The 21,536-nt window shown below is 37.9% G+C and overlaps 1 protein-coding gene across 2 annotated transcripts in view; it reads right to left on the bottom strand.

Moving 5' to 3' along the window:
• Window positions 1-21,517, bottom strand: part of LOC128025381 (dynamin-binding protein) — a 46,584-nt gene extending 25,067 nt beyond the window's left edge. The window contains exons 1-4 of one of the 2 annotated variants that reach the window (XM_052611701.1): window positions 21,203-21,517; window positions 6,703-6,860; window positions 6,495-6,617; window positions 1,599-3,773 (exon numbers count right to left, since the gene is read on the bottom strand). In XM_052611701.1, coding sequence (XP_052467661.1) covers window positions 1,599-3,773; window positions 6,495-6,617; window positions 6,703-6,847 — 2,443 coding nt within the window. In that variant the 5' untranslated portion in view covers window positions 6,848-6,860; window positions 21,203-21,517. The remainder of the gene's footprint in view (window positions 1-1,598; window positions 3,774-6,494; window positions 6,618-6,702; window positions 6,861-21,202) is intronic. The other variant, XM_052611700.1, reaches the window with a different exon arrangement.
• Window positions 21,518-21,536: the final 19 nt, after the last annotated feature.

The raw sequence follows: 21,536 nt of genomic DNA, 5'->3' as shown, positions 1-21,536 counted from the left end.
ACTAAAAACGATACATGAGAAATATGGGTCTTGTTCAGTCTTGTTTTTTGTTCCATTCCAGAAGAGATGATGCAATAAGAAGCTTGTCTCCTCCCTCCAGCAGAAAACCGCTGTTCAGCAAGTACTACTCCATAGCTGATAGGCTCTTGACTGACTGCCTTCACTGTAACAATAAATAACCATGGTTTCTACCCTCCCTGTTGATAAACACACCCTGTTATGATAAATGTGGAAACACACACACACACACACACACACCTACATAAATTAATACAGAAAAACCGACAAGGAAATAATGTTATTTCCAAAATTATGACACCCAATGACTCCATATGACGCACATTGCTATAATATTAAGCATTATGAACCTAAATAATTTCACTGGGATTATCTTATTATCTGTTTACTGCTCAGTGTAAAAACATTTTTATTAGCAGGTTTTTTTGTTGATTAGTCAGGAAAAGAACTGTGCAAAATTTGTAAACAGCAAAGAGAACAAAGAATTATTAATAGGAATGAAGAAGTTTAAATTAAAATTGATTAAACCACACACACGAACAGTGCTGCTCCAATCCACTTCAGTTAGTCCAAGACATACAGGCGTCACAGAAATCAAGTGATATTCAATAAGACTTGGGCAGTGCTCTAAACCAATTGTATGCATCACTATGTCTGGTAATAACTCTAATAATGTCAATTATAATGTCTGAACATGGGTGCAAAGAGGCCATATATTTCATATGTACATGGTAAAAGTGTAGCCAACAGGAACAGCATTCCACACGTAATATACCAATGTTAAAGAAATTATAAGGGTAATACCTTTTAAATTATAACTACAGATACATCTTTAGTTGCTAAACCGTTACTTTAGTATTTGTGTATACAGTTTGAGCAAACAGAAGATTACCACCTATGACCGAGAGGTTTAACAAGATCTGGTACAGAGGGATCAGTAGTATGTTTTACTGTGCAGTGAATCATGGCGACAATGCCTTATGTCAGACTTCAACAAATATTGTGTAAAGACATGATACTCCCAGTGCCACTGTCTACTGACTTTTTCTACTTTGAGAATCAAAGTGGTTTCTATCCTTTATTGAAAAGGTCCGCCTATAATGTGTTTAGCACTATGCCTAGGTGTGTTCGATTCCCTAGTTAGGTGTGAAGGTCAATCATAGACTATCTATGAACAACCGCTGAATATTACATAACAGCGATGAGAAAGCATTAGAACAATAATTATATAGTACAATCTTTTAGATTGTTAAATTATTGACAACAACTTTGAGACGATGTTAGCAAACCATGCGATGCATATTGATATAGATGACGAACTTCTTAGGAAATAAGTTATGTTGACAGACATGGTATGGAGAATTGCAACATAAATAAAAGTTAGTATGTATTGACACACCCAGTGCAGTGAACTTTGTCTCGGATGACGTTTCAAAGGCATATCGAAAGCATTTATCTGGAACTTCTGTAACATTCGAGGTGTAATTTTACCTCAAAGGATGATAATGAATGAATGAACGTAATCTGTATCTGCTGTAAAAACAAATCACATATACTAATTTGAGAGTATTAGTGACTACCTTGTAGCTGCTGCTGCTCCAGGATCAGTGTTTCCATGGTGTATGTGCAGAATTCCAGATTCTCAAGAGCCTGTTGTCTCGAAGTCTCATCCTGCTCCTCTTCCAGCATGGTCTGCAGCTCCTGGGCTGTGTGAGAATACATATCAATGTCTCTTTCCACCTCCTCCAACCTCAAGAGTAACTTATATTGCTCCTGTTCCCTCTCTCTTTCTCTCTCAATTTCTTTCTCCATCTCCAGAACATCCTCCGCATCTTCCACCTCTTCAACAGTCTCTTTCTCTTCTGGCGAGTTATAGAATGGGTTGGAGGTGGGTGAAGGAGGGCCTGGCATCACAGAGTTGGTGCGTGTGCATGGAGGAGGTGGTCGTGGCGCTGGACGTGCAGGTCTGTAAGGCTGAGGAGCAATACGTCCATTGGTTTGAGGACAATTCGAGTTTGTAGGTGCTGGTGGCCTAAGGACCCGCGGTCTAGGAGGAGGTGGGCGTAGCGTTTTCCGTCTCTCCAGAGAGGAGGAGGCGGAACCAGAAGGAGAGGAAGTGGTGGGCAACAGACATTCCATTAAGGAGTGGGAGGAACCATGGATTATGTCATGCTCATTGCTGTAGTCCATAATAGAGAAGTGGCGGGAAACTTTATTGCCCCTCCTACCACTAACCTCCTCCCATCGGCTCAGTTCTGTGAATCCATTGCCACAACCTGGTAAGCTTTGTTCGAACTCTATCAGCTGTTGAGAAAGCTTGGCTTCAAGATTTCCAGCTGACACAGCTAAAGTCCCCAATGTCTGAGAGGTTGGTAACCCATTTGAACCCTGTTCCTGAGGCAATGCCCAGTGGTCGCTGCAGCCCCCAGACATTAGGTCCACATCATTGACACTTGCGTGTCGAGTTAACTTCCTCTGCCGGTTTTTATCAGCAGAGATTTTACTGCTGAAGGGGCTTCTGCCGTCATGAGATGCATAGTTACCTCTGTTTCTTGTCCAAATGGAATTAGGTGAGGTTCTGGTGAACAGATTCGGATTTTGCTTCTTTGTGATGGGTGCTGGGGGAGGTTCTCGTAAACTGGTGTGAGAACTTGTACTGTATTTTCGGTTGCTGAGGGCGTGTAGACTTGGCCTAGGGGGCAGCTGGGGTTTACCCAAATTGGGGCTGCCTGTTCTGTTACTTTGGACTTCTCTGTGGGGTGGTGTGTGAGGGAGTGGGGGTCTTTCTCGTCTTCTTTCTTGAGACTGAACCTGTGATTGATGTATAGTCTTTTCTCTCCTTTGAGAACTTTGATCGGAGTGCATGTAGTACACCTGCTCATCCTTTCTTTCTTCCTCCCGGCGCTCAAAGTAATCCAGGTCCCACACTGTGTGATCTTCCGGAGTAGCCCACTCCTGCCCATATTCTGGCACTGTGCAATCTTGTTGAGGTGAGGTATTATCGGTATTGTAACACTCTTCTTCTCTCTCAGGTACACTAATTTCACAAATTAATGTCTCGGTTTGTGGGACAACCTGCAGCTGCCCTTGTATCTTGACAAATCGATGAGGGAAAACTCCTCTTCTGCCACCTATTTGCCCCTCCAACCAGCCATCCTCCAGCGTGGTGAGGATACGGATCCTATCACCAGCATCAAAGTCCAGCTCACTGGGCTCAAGGGCTCGGAATTCATAAAGCGCAATCCCATATACAGCTCCCTCTTCCTCCTCCTCTTCTTCCTCATGCTGTTGTTGAATATCCATTTCTGAATTTTCCTCATCCCTTCTCTCTTCTTCCTCCATGCTGTAAGCTGGATACTGATGTAGGGTCTGAGGTTCAGGCTCCTCTAGAAGTGAGCGCAGGGGTCCAAGCAGCTCTACAAAGCCCTCCGGGAAAACTCCCGTCCTGCCGTCCAGTTCTCCCTGGAACCAGCCAGGTTCTGGCAGGCCTATGATGGTGATGACATCACCCTCTCGAAAGTCAAGCTCCTCGTCCAGCTGGGCGTGAAGGCTCATAAGGGCACAGGCCTGGCCCAGTGCATGTGGGGGAAGCTCCGAGGCCTGGGCAGCCGCACTGCGCTCTGACAGCTGCCTGGATTGCCCGGAAAGCTCCAGCTCTTTAACGCAAGAGATGGGGAAGAGCCCGCGTGAGCCCCATGCATTATGCCCTCTCATCCACACAGCATCCACACTGCTTTCAGCAGCAACTACATCACCTACAGCAAGAGAGAGAGAGAGGAGAAGAAGATAAGCATCAGGATTATGAGGATTGAAATATCCTCAAAATAAATACTGCCAATTAGTTATAATAAAAAACAATTTGATGAATATTGCTTGAATCTTTTAGCAACAGCTACTGCAATTCTGTCCTGGCTGAATTCCCAGCATATGTAATGAGTCCATAGCAGCTTAATCAGAATGCAGCAGCTCTGTTTATATCTAGGGATGCACTGCAAAACTTCTCGCTTCCCCTTTTAACGAACATTTTTTCTATTATAAAAAAAGATTACAAATCCTAAAAACAAGATATTAATTTACTTAGCCTATCTACACTATCTTAAATTTACTTATTTATGCAATGGCAGTATTTAGGCTACTTCATTACAGTTCAGTAGGCTAAATTAAAATAAGTAAATAAATGAATAAACTTTTCAAAAAGATAAGGCTAGATAAACAGTATAAATATTATCAAGCATTTAAAATAAGTGTATTTTGTCATACAATATGGGCATATATTTTTTTTCTTGTTTATACTTAAAAATAAGTACCTCTGGTGCAGTAATTAAAGACAGAAAACAAGTCTGAATTCCCAATTCAATCTAGACACAATCCAATGCTACTGATAAATGGAGAAAAAAAAAAAGATCCGAAAGATGACCATCTGCATGTGTTCACAAACCAACATTTGGACTGCCCCCTCTGACTGACAACCACAGTACCCTTCATTACCATCACCTAATAGTCCCTCCTTTTCTCTTTACTTTTCTCACACCCAAATAGTGTACATGACTACTACATATGAGAACACGAGGACTTCAGTCAAGCTTAAAATGATCATTAAGAAAATCTGTTGACTTATTTATATAAGGATTTAGGTGGACTATATATTGTATTAGCTGCATTAGTTTTATTTGTTTGAGATCATACTTATTTTTAAAACTAGCATATTTGTTTGCATCTTCACTAAAGTATCTGCTAAGTGTATTAATTGTAAATGAAAATTGAACTAGCAGTTGAGTAATTGTGTTGATGCCTATATTTGCAACCAGGCCAAAATACTACATTTCTTTTTATGCTGTCCTTGTAAACAGTATTAGAGCAGTGTGAAGTTCTCTGACATCTGACATCAAGTCAGTTTGCACGGTGGTAAAGTCACCGGTGTGATCAGTTTCACTTAACGAACACACACACACACACACACACACACACACACACATACACACACACACACATCAGGAGCCAGAATGTCCATTAGGGTCACAAGGGCCAAATTCCACACAGTCGCGCTCCGCCTCCCATTGTGTTCAACACATAAACTAGAACAGCGTATATGATCCCCACTGACATGATAGCGGAAACAAAACTCTTCCAGTTGTGTTTTTCACATGAAAATAAAGAAAGTGTGCACTGGACAAATCACAGTTTCCACATTAGATCAGGACTGACTATATCTAAAGCAATATAAAACATGTAATATGTAATATTCAAAACATCAAACACAAAGTAACATTTTCCAAAGTAGGTAATGAAAACAAGAAAAAACATTTCAGAACTGATACGAATAACAGACAAGTTATACAAAAATATACATATTTTTAGGTAATGACTATCATTTATTCCACACAGCATAAACAAACAACTAGTGACATCTAGTGGTGACTTGGGATCTGCTCTTCTTGAAAATTCTATTTTAAGTTCATAGTTTTCAGGTAACTGGATCGAAGACTTGGCGGGCAAAACATCTATAGAACTGCAGCACAACCCTGTTAATTTTCCGATTCAAAATTCCGATTAAATATCACTGTCTTCCTACATTACTACTTAAACCAAACCTCATAAAAAGCACTGCTGGTCAGCCTTGTTTTGCCATCCATGTGGGCGTTCTTGTAAGGGTGTGATGTCACATGAAAACTATAAATTGCATGTATAGTGCTCAAAATCTGGAAACTCTGATGATATAAGCTTATATACTATATGTAGATCAAAACAGACCATAAATAAACTAGATACATCAGGAATAAAGATGACAGAGTTTCCACTTTTGATACACATCTCTACTTGCTAAAACAGCAAACATAGCAATTAAACCTTATAAATTGTGTTTTCTTGGTTTCTCTGCTGCTACAGTAGAGGTGATCTACAATCTATGGCTCTACTGTCTACTGTAAAAAATGATATATACCTACATATATGACATACGTCACTCTGAGCAAGCAGGATTTATGCTGAAGAAAAGAGAAAATAGCAGTACAAAGAGATTTAACTCGTCACCTACTCAACATTATTTATAGATTAAACGTCTTTATGTTAAAACAATATGTGGTTCAAAAAGAAAAATTCTGTCATAATCGATAAATCACCCTCATGATCCAAACCTGCGAGATTTTCTTTCTTACATGAAACACAAAAGACTTCTTGAAACCATATGGTAGCTTTTTGAGATGCAATGATCTTTCTGCTTTATTTTTATATGTTTTTTTTTTCCTCACTATCTCCGAAAATGCAGAATGCCCAAAAGTCTCTTTATGGGGACTGCATTATGTCTTTCAATTGTTTGGAAGTCATTTAGGTTTGGAATAACATGAGGTTGAGTAAATGATCGGTTTAAAAGTGCAGTAAGCACCAGCATAATTTTCCCTTTGTTGCAGTGTTATTAAACTTAATGGACCTGGATAAAACTCCTGCATGTTTAACAACTGAGAGCATAATGTAAGTACCTCTCTTTAGTGGTAAGTTTCCAGCATCCACAGAGTTAAAGTCACTGATGCACACATACAGATTCTCTCCGGTCTTGGTGCTTGGGATTGTGACGGGTTCCACAAAAGTGCTGGGAAACTGGCCTGAAGGTAGAAAGAATAAAAAGACATCAAGACCGAAATCACAGACAGAAGACAACATGTACTCTGAATCCTCACACGACTTTACCTGTGACTCCATCTTTAATTCCAAGCAGCCAAAATTCATCAACAACACTGAGCACTTCAATGACATCTCCGGTGAACAGAGGGAGTTCTTCAGAGACGCTGGGAAGGAACTCGAACACGGCACGCATCACCGATCCAGCCTCCATGTTCACTCATCACCTGTGCATCACAAGCAAAAGAGAGATGGATTAAACATGACACCTATACAACAAACATACTTTCAATATGGCCTCCCAATGTATTTGTTGATTGGATGCCCTTTCCTGTTAAAGAACTTCACTTATAAGACATTTTGAAGTGATGAGCTCAAAACACAATGACGTCAGAAGAGCTATTTGGAAAATAAAGATTCCACATTTATTAGAATACCACGCAACCTATTTATTTTCAAGATTTATAATAATAAGACCCATTCTGTTTCCAAACCTTTGAAAGGTAGCATAAATAGCAAAGAATGCATCCTGTGTGTACAAACCCTAGTCTCCCTCTTTTGCACCTCTGCTCATTCAACAGCAACTCCATGTGCAAGCAAACAGAAGTGACAGCATGAATTAATCCTTCATGAGGATGACGAAATAAATGTGTATAATTTAGAGCGACTGAATTCACCTCTCTCTGGACAACATTTCTTCAACAAGCTCAAATGCATTTATACACCCTATAAACACATTAAGTCATCCACATGAGAGCAATAATGGGGTGGAGGCCTTGTGCGGGAGACGGCGCAGTCCAAAGATAATAGACAATGAAGAGTCATAAAGTTCTGCATGCATGAAGAATACAAGTGATTACAAGTAAAATAAAGAGAGGAAATTAGAGCTGAAACACGCATTTCAGAAGCTCAACAAACTCTCTTTCTGCTGTGTGTGTGTGTGTGTGGTTGTCTTTCTCGGGACCTCTTGGGTGTTGGGTTGAGGGGTAACAGGTGACTCAACTGAAAGTTTACAGGGGTCACTGTAGAACTTGTCTGGATGCCAGGTGAAAGACTGTGTCTGAAAGTGACATTTTGTCCTTATGTTGCACACAGATGACTGCATTTGAGTCAGGCTTGTGTGATAAAAGTAGACGGAAAGAAAATACTGCAGCTTTAAAGAAACTCAAAATACAATACAAAAGCCTAGTGTTCACCCACACCACTGATCTTCCCCTACGGCAGAGAAAGTATTCATGATGTGCTGAGTCAATGAACAAAAGGCAGCAACGCAGACAATTTATAATTTTACGAAGCTTCAAGAATACTTTTTGCGTACAAAGAAAACAAAACTAAGGACTCCATTCAACAATTAAGTTAATTAAATGATCATTGAGGCATCATGTTATGGTGCTTCAGAAGGCAGTCTAAAACCTTAAAATGTGCCTTCATACTACAAGCAGTCTGTTGAATGACTGATGGACTGAGAAGAGAGGCAGCTGCTCTTGATTTTGGACATAGCCAGTGTGTTTCAGTTAAAGAAGGAATGCACTGACGCAACTCAAGAATATGAGGGAGTATCAAAGCTTTAAGCCTCTTGAGAAAGGGTGAACCTTAAATATACCCTTAACATCATTAAGGGGTGTTTTAATAACCATTATAGTCAGCTAAAAACTGTTGGATAAAACATATATGCATCCATTTCTCTAAAAGACTTAAGAGCATTTCTTGCTTTCACAATGTGATAAGTGAAACCAGAACACTGATTTGATTTGCTGTTCTGATCAGTATCCTCTGTAACAATGGAAAATTAGAGACTTGTTGACTCAGAAATGGATTCCAGTCTTCGGCACACTCTCTGCGCACCACTTCAATCGGCAGAATAAATAAGTTGTCAATGACGGAAGAACCAACATGTTCAGACACGAGGGCAAAGCCACAGACACTGTGTGGTTGTGTGTGTAAGAGAGAGAGAGTAACAGTCTCTTTGCTTTAGCATCTTCTAAGTGGGGAAAAAAAGAGAGTTCCCAGAGCAAGATCCCAATAAGAGCCGGATATTTCCAGCTGACGAGTCAGTTCATGTGAGTCATCATGTCTGAACATCAGAAAGAGAACTGGCATAAACCCTACAGTCTACCTGCAGCTATTTATATATATGTGTGTGTGTGTGTGTGTGTGTGTAAAAAAAATGTTTTTATCATGTATAACTATTATATTAGTATATTTCAGAATTGTAACAAAATTCTGTATTTTTTTGTTTGTATATCTATCTATATGGTGTGTGTTTTTGTGTGTGTTTTATTTAGAGAATATATATATATATATATATAAAAAAAGTTTAGACTTTCTAAATTAGGAAGCAATATTTTGCTTCTTGTTTTCTTTCAGTTTGTCTGAATCAGTTCGTCTGACACAGATGGGTGAAGTGTGTACAGATGAGCAGGAATGTGGTAATAGAACCAGTGGCTGCCTTTTATTCAACACACTTAGCAAATTGTAAATGTGACAAGCTATATCTAGCTCAATACTTTTATAACTAACAGGCAATCCAGAATGCTGCCAATTTGGGGCAGACTGAGTTTTTTAAGCACAACTAACCTCTTCAACATTCTGCATGGTGCTAACTAGTCATAACGCATGCAGGCAGGTTGAAGCAGAACTTCACACTTATGTCACCCCATCCTGTGTCCAGGAAAACAACCTTGTATCTGAATCCAATAATGCTAACTCAATCATTACATGTTTATCTTGGCTACAGTCTGAACACTTAAATACATTTTAAAACACATTCTAAAACACAACTTATATTTGATCATTTAAACAAGAATCTTCTCATGACAATGATCAATTCTCTGCCTTGGCCAGATTAGATTGATCAGGCATCATTGATCACAAATAAATATCCAATATTAAAATTCTATCCGATTTTTCATATAAATTACCTCACATTAAAAAAATTTTATTCCACAAGTGAATTTAGGGATCACAACATTATAATTTCCAGAATAAAAATGGTGGTTCATTCTCAGATTTGCTCAAAATGTTATATTTAACAGTCTTATTAAATTATTTTATGTCAGCAAAGCTCATCATGAGCATGCACAATTAAATATAGAATACTGACTGATACAATAAGCAAACAAACAAACACAAATTATCTACTTTCCTGCAGCAATGCATCCAATCTCCCCAGTAAAAGCTGATTCCAATTCTAAAACCATGAATACTAAGAAAGCATGCCCTGCTGAATCAATGCTAAACTGTTTTAATGAAATAATCACATGCCAGTGCTAGGAAAAGTTCATTTTGAATCTTAAGGTCATCGAGAACATGAAACAGAGACGACGAGTAAATCTCAGGCTAATAAATAAAGATGAATGAACAAAGCAAACTAGTGAAAGAAAGAGAGGGTCTCTGTATTTGTGTGTGAGTGAGACACTTGGCACTGGAGTGACAGTGGTGCTAGAACGACAGACAGCTTTGTAAACACTCACTCTACAGTCTTTCAAAAGGGTCACACACTCTATCTCAAACACACACACTAACACTCAAACAGCTGGCATTACAATAAAGAAGCAACTGTGCATCAGATGAAAGATTCAGTATTGAGGATTAATGTGACATAATATCGCTGTTGTTTATCTGTGTTTGAGCAGGTCACACTAGATCACACCTACTAATACAATCTATTTCTCTTTGCTTCTCATCACTGAATAAACTCTGGTATAAACTGCTGAAACAAAACCCCTTTTTCATGAAAAGGTTTTTCTCCTAACCAGCTGTGACCACAACAAGACAAGACATCAGAGTGAAACCACCCTATGCTCCACATAAACTGCATATTAAAGACGACATCATGTGTCAAATGTTACTTTCATTTTAAGATTTTTAGGGTATTTCAGACTGAAACTGGATATTCAATGAGAAAAACTTATTACGTACAATGAATAGTTTTGTCTCCAAGACAATTTGCTTGCTATGTGTTAATTTGTATTTTGCTTCACTGTAAAACCTCTAACTTGCAAATTGGTAAAAAAAATGTTTTTAATTTTAAGTCAAGCGGGCAAAATGTTCAGTTTATGCATACAAAACAAGTTAACTGAATGTTTGCTATTTCGTCCAATGGATATAAACAAGAAAGTTGAGAAATGTCTCCAGTTCCTGTCATAAGATAACCTCGGCTCCCTGAGAGCGGAACGAGACATTGCGAAGCATTCGCAGTGGGAATTCCTCCCCTTCCTTCCGAAGATCCTGAAACCTTGTAGGATAATGCCAGTACAATAATCTGGCCAATTGTCGCTAATCATGCAAATACTGACTAGTATATACTGTCAATAAATTCAATTTAACAGGAACTTGGTTTTCATTAGATTTATTTTTCCGCTTCCATTTTGTGCTTTACTTCTTTATGTTTATTTTATTCATGTTCAGTGACAACTGTCATTTATTAATGTATTCAGCAAATAACTATTTTTGCCACAATTTCACGTTATTTAAAAAAAAAGTACCTAATTGAAATTACATAAAACCAAAACAGATGCCACAATATATTATAAAAGCAGGCAGATATATAGGCAGATAAAGACAGGCAAACCATATTAATAGATAACATATAGAAATAATATTAATAATGCTATTATTAATTATATAAATACACTAATTAAAAATGTGGCTCAGTGGTAGAGCATTGTGTTAGCAGCGCAAAAGGTTGTGGGTTCAATTGTGGAAACACACATAGTTAAAAAATAAATTGTATAGCCTGTATGCACTGTAGGTCGCTTTGGATAAAAGCATCCGTTAAATGCATAAATGTAAATAAGACAATGTGTTTTCAAATTCTACAAATTGTAAGTCAATTTCAGGGGCTACTTCAGGTAAATATTTTAGGTCAAAGCTGTTTGGCTAACAAAAAAGTATGGCATTCCCTGTTCTGAAGGACATGCAAGTTTTCAGAATATTAAATAAAAATGCCTCTTAATAGCAAGTTGAAATATCTAATGTAAAATATTAAATAAAGCTTTGAAAAAGTTTAATAAAAAGGTAAACCTCATATTTCAAAATTATAATTGCTTAATTAATTATTATATATATACCTCTGTAAATAAAACTATTTAAATTCACGTCTTGCACATTTCAATGCACTGTGAATGGAACATATATGTTTGCTTCGAACTGGAATCATGGTGGAATATCCTGTGATGTCCACTTTGCAGGATAGAACAAATGTCTGAAGTGATAAGAGATACAAGATGTGCAGAGAAGGGGGGCGCGATGACTGGAATTGAGAACCACTGCTTTAGGTATTACATGGAGCAAAGATGAAAACAATATAGTTTCTTAAGACAGCGAGAACCTTCAGTGGTACATTCATATAATTAATTAATTCATATATTCATTTGTATAATTCCCTTAGCATGCTTTTAAAACCTCCCAGCTTTTCCCCCGTTATCACTCAAAACAAAACTACTCCGCATGCTGTGCGCAGGTGAGACTTACTGAAAACTGTGCTTTATGCTGGAAAGTATTTATTTATCGCTAGTTGTTCAAATCATGGTAATCGATTACAGTTTTTAATGATAATTAGAGCTGAAACAACGAATCGATTAAAATCGATTATTAAAATAGTTGTCAACTAATTTAGTAATCGATTCGTCGCTAAATAAATTTTATTTGCCATAAGCGGCTCATTTCGTGCATATTTCAAATCTGCGGTGACCAAAGTGTGGCAGTAATGAGCCACCGGAGGTTTTACTCAGCCAGTACAGCAGGTGAAGTAGCGAATAGCCAATAGCTGGCCTCGTTTTATGTCACGTGCTTCCCGAACAGCGTCTCTGCAGCATTCAGCGGGAAGTGGGAGTACTTTACTTTGAGCCTTCAAAATGAAGAGTAACCTGTAAACTCTGCACTACTGAACTGTTTAAGGGGCCGTTCACATATCGTGTCTTTTGCGTGCTCAAGTTCGTTATTTCCTATGTAGGCGCGCAGTATGCACTCTCATAATGGAAGCGACGCGGTCGCGACACGCACGCGGTGCAATGCGCCCGTTTTTCCAGGCGCGTCCACACCGCATCCATTTATCCTTTGCTGAAATTTCCGGGTCTTCATGGAGAGAGCACGTCATGGTTGCTTAGCAAAGGCAGACGCCTCAGGGGCGCTTCTGCCCGAGCGCTTTGGAAAGAAGGAGAAAGCGGCGCGACTAGCGTTTTCCACGCGTTTTTAGGTGCGATATGTGAACGGCCCCTAAGAATTTTATTTGTGCAGATTCTCCAGTACAAGGTTGTTTGCAAATGTTTAGTCGTAAAAGCTGATAACATTGCTTTTTAACAGTTAACATTTAAAGCTTTACAAACATGTTATGTGATCAGTTTGTCGTTTACCAGTTCAAAATTCAGTCGTGCAGACTAATTATGACTGAATGAGAGAGGTAAATGTTTGAGTATATTTAAAATGCACTTCTTCTCTAAGTATTCACTGCTCTTTTTCACACAGCAGGTTTTTTGTGTGTGTCCCAATTTTTTTTTTATCTGGACAACCTTCTGATGGATTTTACTTTAAATTGTGAGTTCCATTCAGGTTTCATGCCATTGGCACTTTTTTTCGAAGGATTGTTTACAATTTCACAGCATAAGCTATGAAGCTTTTTCCCAGTAAATAATAAAATACAATGCACTGCAATTTTATTCTGTTTTATCCTTATACTTCGTGAAAATATGTTCTCAAAGATTCCTTAAGCTTTGTTTGGGATGTTAAACTACTTTAGGAGCTCTAAGGACTGCCATGGTGAAAACAATATTTGAAATCTCCTTGTGAATTTTGCTAGAGTATGGGTCAGTGTTTTGATTGCAGAAGAGTTCGACAAAGGATTACTAACATAATAAAACAACTCCAGGTATATTTTTGATGAGGATATGACAATGCAAAATGGTTAAAATCTCTTAAAAATCTATGCTGAATGATAAAGACCCTTTATTAATAATTTACTTGGGGAAAAAATGGAAAAAACTAAAATATAAGTACATAAACCGATTAATCGATTATTCGTAAAAATAATCGACAGATTAATCGATTATCAAAATAATCGTTAGTTGCAGCCCTAATGATAATAATTAAAAGATGAAACAGTAATACTAACCGTGGGGAATCTTATCATGATTTATCATCAAACCGGTAATCGTTACATTAGCTTTTCATCAACTCACAAACCCCCTGCAGTTTGGGAAACCCTATACTACATGGAATAATGAATCATCACATAAAAACAAGGAAAATGTATTAAGTAAGTAAACAGGGTCAGTTTACATTATTTGTTGACTTTAATATCAAATATATTCTGATTAACTGTGATTTAAAGAGTTAGTTCACCCAAAAATGAAAATTATGTCATTATTGATGCATCGAAAATACACACAGTACACTGACTGAACTGTTGTGCAGAGAGAACTGAAGATGAACACTGAGCCGAGCCAGATAACGAATGAATGATTGACTCGTTCCTGTCAAGAACCATTTCTTTCAGACATGTCCGATTCAAGAACCGAGGAGCTGATGATACTACACATGTGTGATTCAGCGTGAAGCAGACCGACACACAGAGCGTCTGAACCGAACTGATTCTTTTGATGATTGATTCTGAACAGATTCTGTGCTAGTGTTATGAGCTCGGGTAAACCGAAGGCTTGAATGAAGGGCAATCATCGCCAAAGACGTCATTATGTCGAGCGCAAAAGAACCAGTGAACTGTTTTCTTCAACCGGTTTATTGAGTCGATAGTTTAATAAATAGAACATTATTTTAAAGTGTTACAGATTTTTTTTATACACCAATTCAGAAGTCTTGTGAGTTCAGTGTTGGACAGGTCAGTTGTTTAAACCATTCATTAAATTGAATCGGTTCAAAGGAATCATTAGTTCGCGAATCAGACGTGTACAGCACGCGTTGTGTAATTATCTCTGCAGTTTAGGATATCGCACAAGATTTGACAACACAGAAAACATTTCATCAGTGGATAGGTTTTTTTTTTTTGACACCGTCGTGTCAATTTATTTTGATTAATGTGCGAGGGAGAGAGAGCAAGACAGAAGACAGCGCTCGTGTTGTTTGAAGACGGTGAAGGTGAGTGTGCGTGCCCTGCCAGGGCTCTCTCGCTCTCTCTCTCTGCTCGTTCTTATATGCGCTCTGTTAAACTGACAGGACTTAAAAACACATGATAAACTTTTACTCCATGATGGTTAAGCTGTGCAATTAATCTGCGAAATCACATTTGTCAAGGGCCGGGGAGCAGCTGGCCCGTACGGTTAATGAATAACGGATCAACTACGACAGCCTACATCGCACATCCGCGATGTGACTATTGTGGATTTGTACATCGCGATATCGATGCTTAAACGACACATCGTACAGCCCTAGTTCAGTCAGTGTACTGTTTGAGTTAATGAATTACTCCGGGATATTGGTTTGCTTTAACTCAGAGGGAGTGTCAGCCACATTAAAAAAGTAAACAGATTAAGTCATTTGTGGATTAATGCTTATTGGAGACGCCAACCGTTTCAAACGCTTCAATTCGATTTGGTGAACTGGTTCAAGAAGATCCGTTTACATTGAGTGATTCGTTCGCGAACCGGATATCATACACTGCAGTGAACGCACTCACAACAGACCCGGAAGATGCTTCAAAAAATTCTAACTGACCCTCTGATGACACATGGACTACTTTGAAGATGTTTTTATTTCTTTTCTAACCATGGACATTATACCATACACACATTTTCAATGGAGGGACAGAAAGCTCTCGGACTAAATCTAAAATACCTTTAACTGTTTACCGAAGATGAATGGAGGTCTTATGGATTTGCAACGACATGAGGGTGAGTCATTAATGACATAATTTTATTTTGGGGTGAACTATCCCTTTAACTGTCACACAGCATTTTCACTTTATTTTGGGGACAAATTGCGTGCTGGAAACCAGTTGCATGACGCCAAGTTTAAAACTCCAGCTAAAGCCCACTCACACGTTTTTTCTTTGCCATGCTGTACAGGAAGTGTGCATACTGTATATAATCCCTTTCCAAACTCTGATAAAGGATTTACGTCTCTGTCCTTTCTCTTCAGGTATGATTCGCTGTCATGAGTGGCTGTGATCCAACCCTGGACGGAGACTAAGTGAAAACATCCTTTCCTTGGCTATAAATCAACCATCTTTCTCATCCCTCTCCAGATCCAAGACACTCCCTTAAAAACTCGAACCATATATTTCCCCTTTTTACAATTCTCCAGCAGTGTTCGCTCTCTGGAACTTGATCTGCTGACTGCCTGCTTTTATTTATTGAACAGGTCCGATTTCATGCCAACAATAGGAGGGGATATGCGAAGAGGAGGTTTGCTGCCTGCCCCCTCTGTTATTGCAACACACATTCAGGACTGGAAGCTTCCATATTGTGGCATAGTTCTGCTGCTTTTTTATTACGGATGGGTGTTTACAGCACTGGCATTGTGTGTGCCCATAGTCAGGCATGTGGCGTTGCATCCATTTAAATGCATTCATTTCAAAACAGCCCTAAATGAGGATCATTCTAGATGAGCTCAAACTAATGTGGCTCCTGTCTCAGCATGGGAGAAAATGCAGCAGATTTCAAACAGATCACGGTTGTGGATGGTAATAAAGTCATGCAATAAAAACAAGAAGCAGTAAGGCTAATACAACGTCAGTGAAAGAGGATATCTAATATGGGCCGTGGGCTGTGTCAGAAACTGGCAGTCAGTCAATTACTTAACAGAAAGTTTTTTTGTGTAAAAGTACCTCCTAAAAATGGTTTGCAAGGTTTTCAAGACACCATAACATCACATCTAATGATCAAGAACCAACTCAAGTGTGCTTTAGAGATAACAATGTAAACATTTAATGAAATGTTCTCTCAGTAAAATTGCAATCTTTAATTAAAAGAAAAAAAAGAAACAAAACACACAACCATGATCCGACCCAAAATTATGTGATGAACAATGTGATGGGGAAATCAGACGGTACCCTCCTATACTGAATCTTGGCAGGATAATCCTTATTTTGCAATGTAGCAAAATGTAGCAATTTGTTGAGATTGACACATACACATACACATAAGTTAAAATGTAAAAAAAAAAAAAAAACTTTTTTCAAGGCAAAGACATTTTCAACTCCTCAGTTCTACACGATTCTGTCCTCTAATTCAAAGTAATAGCTCACAAATTACATAATTTAGGAGAAATCATAGACTGCTCTTTTCCATCCAATTACAATGAACAGGAATTACATTCTCAAGCATTAAAAAAGAACTCAAAAGCACCAGGAAAATATTATAAAACTGGTCCATAAGACTCCTGTCCTGTACGTTCTTCTGAAGCTCTGAAATACAATGTGAGAGGACAGACTAAAATGTAAGTTGTAATAATCAGGAATAAGGACATTTGCAGGAACACTGTCTGATTAACGAACAGAGCACCCAAACTTCCTCATTCCATCACTTTCTCTGGGTGCCATGATTCTAGGCTGATGAGGATCATGGGAGGTGTATGGCAGGGTCCAAGTGGAGTTTTATGGGGAAATCCAAGGTTCACAAGAGACCATGCGTGGGGAACTTTCCCTACACAAACACTGTGTCTTGAGAAGCACAACCCAGATGTACACAGTTACTGTGGAAACTGGCCTGTGAGAGAGGACTTTCTGAAATGCCACATTCTCCCAGACACACATCCCCCCCAACAAACACAACCTTGAGAGGCTGTTCTTTATTTACAGGCTATACAGAAAACAATCTCCTACAGAGCATCTAATGAGACTACTGGACTACGGCCCACCGCTGAGGCTTAAAGATACTCAAATGATTGGCAAAGAGGAATGGTTTTTCCACAGAATATGACAACAAAACTATCAAACAGTTATCACGGAGTCTTTTGAGAGAATGTGCTAAAATTGCCACCAGGAAGTCACTTTTCTGACAGCAATGTTTCCTGTTACCGTTTATGAAGTCCAGAGCAATTTGCATTAGTGAAAAAAGGATCTGAAACAAGTTCATATTACTTTACATGGTGACTTAAGGTCACTGTTTAAAAGGAGAAAATATACTCAGAAGAAGCTAGAAAAGATGTTTAGTTGGCCCTAGGGGTGTGAATCTTTGTCTAACAGCTCATCAGTTCGATTCAAAGGTTTTCGACTTAAGAATTCCATTTATTGATTTAATTAGATTGAATTTTATTCACGAAAATACATTTTCATACATACAATTTGATTCAAAAACAATTTGATTCGACTTGCAATGGAATTTATTGATTCTGTTCTTTTCACCATTCATAGGTTTTCAACTGGGTTCAAGAACGATTTAGCAAATTCAGTATTATTTGATTCTTTTTGCAATGAATTCAATTCAATTTTGATTAATCACTTGTTTCTTTATACAAAGTATTCCATATACCATAATAACTGTGAGATCACAAATAACACTGCACTGTTTCCATTAATTTTACGTGTATAACTAATAATTTTTTTATAAATGTTTATATTTTTTAAATACAAAACAGAACTTTATTGAATCATGACTTTTAGCATTATAAACCTGTTAATGGTTTAACGAATGATCAAATGCCTAAAACAAATGCTTTATGGTTTAAAAAACTATGCTTCAAGAACAATGCATACAGAATTTGTAACTGGAAGAATCGTGAGTAAATCATGAAATTTTAGGCAACACAAACACCCCGTCATTTTAGGCAACATAAAGTGTCATTTAGATCCATGTGAAGCTGGCTATGGATAGAACAGTAATCTATAATATACAATCTTGCTCTAAGAAACACAAAAGAAGATCATCCACCACAGGCCACAACTCATTGTCTTCTCAAAAACCATAAAGAAAGGCCTTAAAACAACACAGACAGACTGACCAATCTCAGATTCATTTAAAATGTGCTTGCCTTCTATCACCTCTGGTGTGGAGTTGGAAGTAGCATGCACAAGTCACATGACTTGGCCCCACATGACTTAAACTCTGTACCCGAATCTGACAAGTACAACTCTTCTTTGAATCAAATAGAGGAGGTCATGTGCAATATGAGGTCCCAATACACAAGCTCCTAAAAACAGCTGGTGTTCTAGACAAATGGAAGTCATCAGTTGTTGCATGATTCATAGTATCTGCTGAATTTTAACAGTGCACATGACATAAAACAAACTAATATCAATTACAGTACATGGGCCGGGAGATGCACTCTGCAAGCTTACGGTTGATTCAAAGAGTCTCAGGAGACAATGATGCGGTCTCACACAGACAATGCCAAATCTCTATGATAATTTTAGATTCAATTTTCCAACATCAGTTGTGGCTGGAAAAGAATGCCAAGAATGTTCCCAACTTTCTTTTCTCTGGACTACAGTGGAGTGGAGTGAAGTCTCTACATGTTATGAACTTACCCTGCACTCTTCAGCAAATCTAATCTAAATCAGTTAATTTAAAATCAAAAATATAATTTTGAGAGGCAGGAGGCTTTTTGCAGAACAGCTGTAGTGCATCAATGCATTAGCTGTCATGTTTCAGATACAACCCACTTCTTATAATATCTTTATAAAAAGACTTGAATGACAAGCGTGGACAGGGAATACTACTGCTGACTATTTTAATAATTCAAACACTCCACGTGCAACAAGGAACGTAGTCTCATGTTGGTTTTCTACAACCAGATCTACATACTGAAGGAGCATTTTAAATATATTGTATTCAATATATATTCAAAGGAGCACTAAAAATAACTTCTACAAGAACAGCTTATTCATTTTAAACTGATCTCTCTCTCTCAGTTAATAAATTGGTATATCAAATTTTATATATAATAATATTTATTGATAAACATATGTACATTATAAACTTTTTTGTTATGGATCCAATTGTTCTACAATTTGTAATATATATATATATATATATATATATATATATATATATATATATATATATATATATATATATATATATATATATATATATATATATATATATATATATAATATTTTGATTATTTTACATTTCATTCTAGGTCCCACTGCAATACCAGAAAAATGGCTACAGTATTTAATATCTGTGCAATATGCAAAATATGGTTATTTTCTTAACACTATCAGATGATGATCTGATAGTGATCTGTTCACTACACTATGTTTTATTTTATTTACATTGATGATAAAAAGAATGTTTCAATAAATGTAGCTGAAAATCAGTTTGAAACCATACTGTAGTATCAAATTCATTCACTGACATTGATGCTTGTCAACACATTAGTCGTTACAATAATAAATAATTGAAACATTATTTATGTAGCTGATGATGCTGACCCATAGTGAGTCGTTGGCAAGGAAACTGAAAAAAAGGGAGCAGAATACTCAGACTGATTTAAGTTTTTTTATTAAAGTTTTTTTGTCCTGTTAGTGAATATTTTTTGACATAAGTATGTCAACATCTACTGAAAGCTCCAAAGAGAAAAAGGCCTAAACCGGTTGCACAGGTACCAACTGTATCAGTGAGGTCTGAATGACAAACAACTAGGGTTGCAAAGGTGTGGAAAATTTCCAGAAACTTTCCAAAAATCCTTGGGAATATTACAAAAAAATCCTGCAAAGTTTGCAACATTTCTGGAATCTGTCCTAAATTTACTGAAAATTTTCCACCCCCTTTGCAACCCAACAAACAACACAACGCTTGAGTACATCGGATTAGAAAACAGACAAACAAGAGCATTCCGTTAATCTCTTTAGTAAATACAGCACTGTTACGCTGCCAACACCTATACAAGTGTATTCTGAGCTGATGAATAGCACACATAGTTTGATTTGGGCAAATTAATCTTGTCCCAAAGTCTCTCGCAGGAAGAGAGACAACTGACAACAGTTGCCGTCTGACAGGTGACAAGAATCAACCTACATGCTGTTTCAACTGGCTTCTGGTCCTATAAAGCCTATGCTGTTAGTTCAGTTTTATCAGTTTTATTGATAATAATATTTAAGGGGTAGTTGCCACATCTGCCACCATATCTGAACAAACGATTCATGCTTTCCTGCAACTGTACACCTAACTACGTTTAAAAACCCATCCTTGTCTAAGACCAAGGTTTCCAAGCTTGAAGCCAGTCTGTGAGACCATCTTATACCATCAAAACTTTAAGCTGGTTCAAGTTTTTTTTGTATATTTGGTTCACTAAAGCATTAGCGACTCACTTATAATTTACAAAAGAGACTCCCTGACACATATTGTAACAGTGTAACCTGCTGAAAGCGCCACATAACGAATCAATTAAAACGATTCGAATCAGTAAAAAGAATCGAAATCCATACTACTAACGGATAATCCTCGGATAATCGTGTTTTATGAAGGAAAAAGTAAACCGATAAAAATGCCAGACGATGCTTGACAAATACATGCCACGAAATTCCCTCAGCACCGCTATTTATGCAAATATATAAGTTAAACACTCTTACATATTCAAAACAGAAGACACAATGTTAAACCTGAACCACTCGCGGTAACCGAGGCTACCTACGAGCTAAACACAGAATTAAATACAAGATTCCACTTACCTGTGTGACCCCACAAACGCCCTCAATGCGATTAGACTGGGTTGCTGAAAAGGCTTACGTTAACTAAAAAAAACCGACAGCAAGAAAACTTTTACTATCCAGTGGATGCTCGTGCGCGTTTCCCTTCTGCCATTAGCTTTGTATCGTTCAATTTTGTTTAAAAATTAAACGTAAGATGAGTTTCTCCCGCCTGTCATTACTTGGCTCACAAGTTGCATGTGATCCGATCCCGACGGTCATCTGCGCCACGGCGGGATCAGCTGTCATCCCATAAAGGTCCCATCAGGCTGATCCTTACCTCTCTTCATGCTGACATCATCAACACACCGCCCTC

Source organism: Carassius gibelio, chromosome A12 (genome assembly GCF_023724105.1).
Source record: "Carassius gibelio isolate Cgi1373 ecotype wild population from Czech Republic chromosome A12, carGib1.2-hapl.c, whole genome shotgun sequence".
NCBI lineage: Eukaryota > Metazoa > Chordata > Actinopteri > Cypriniformes > Cyprinidae > Carassius > Carassius gibelio.
This window is presented reverse-complemented; position numbering and strand designations above follow the sequence as displayed.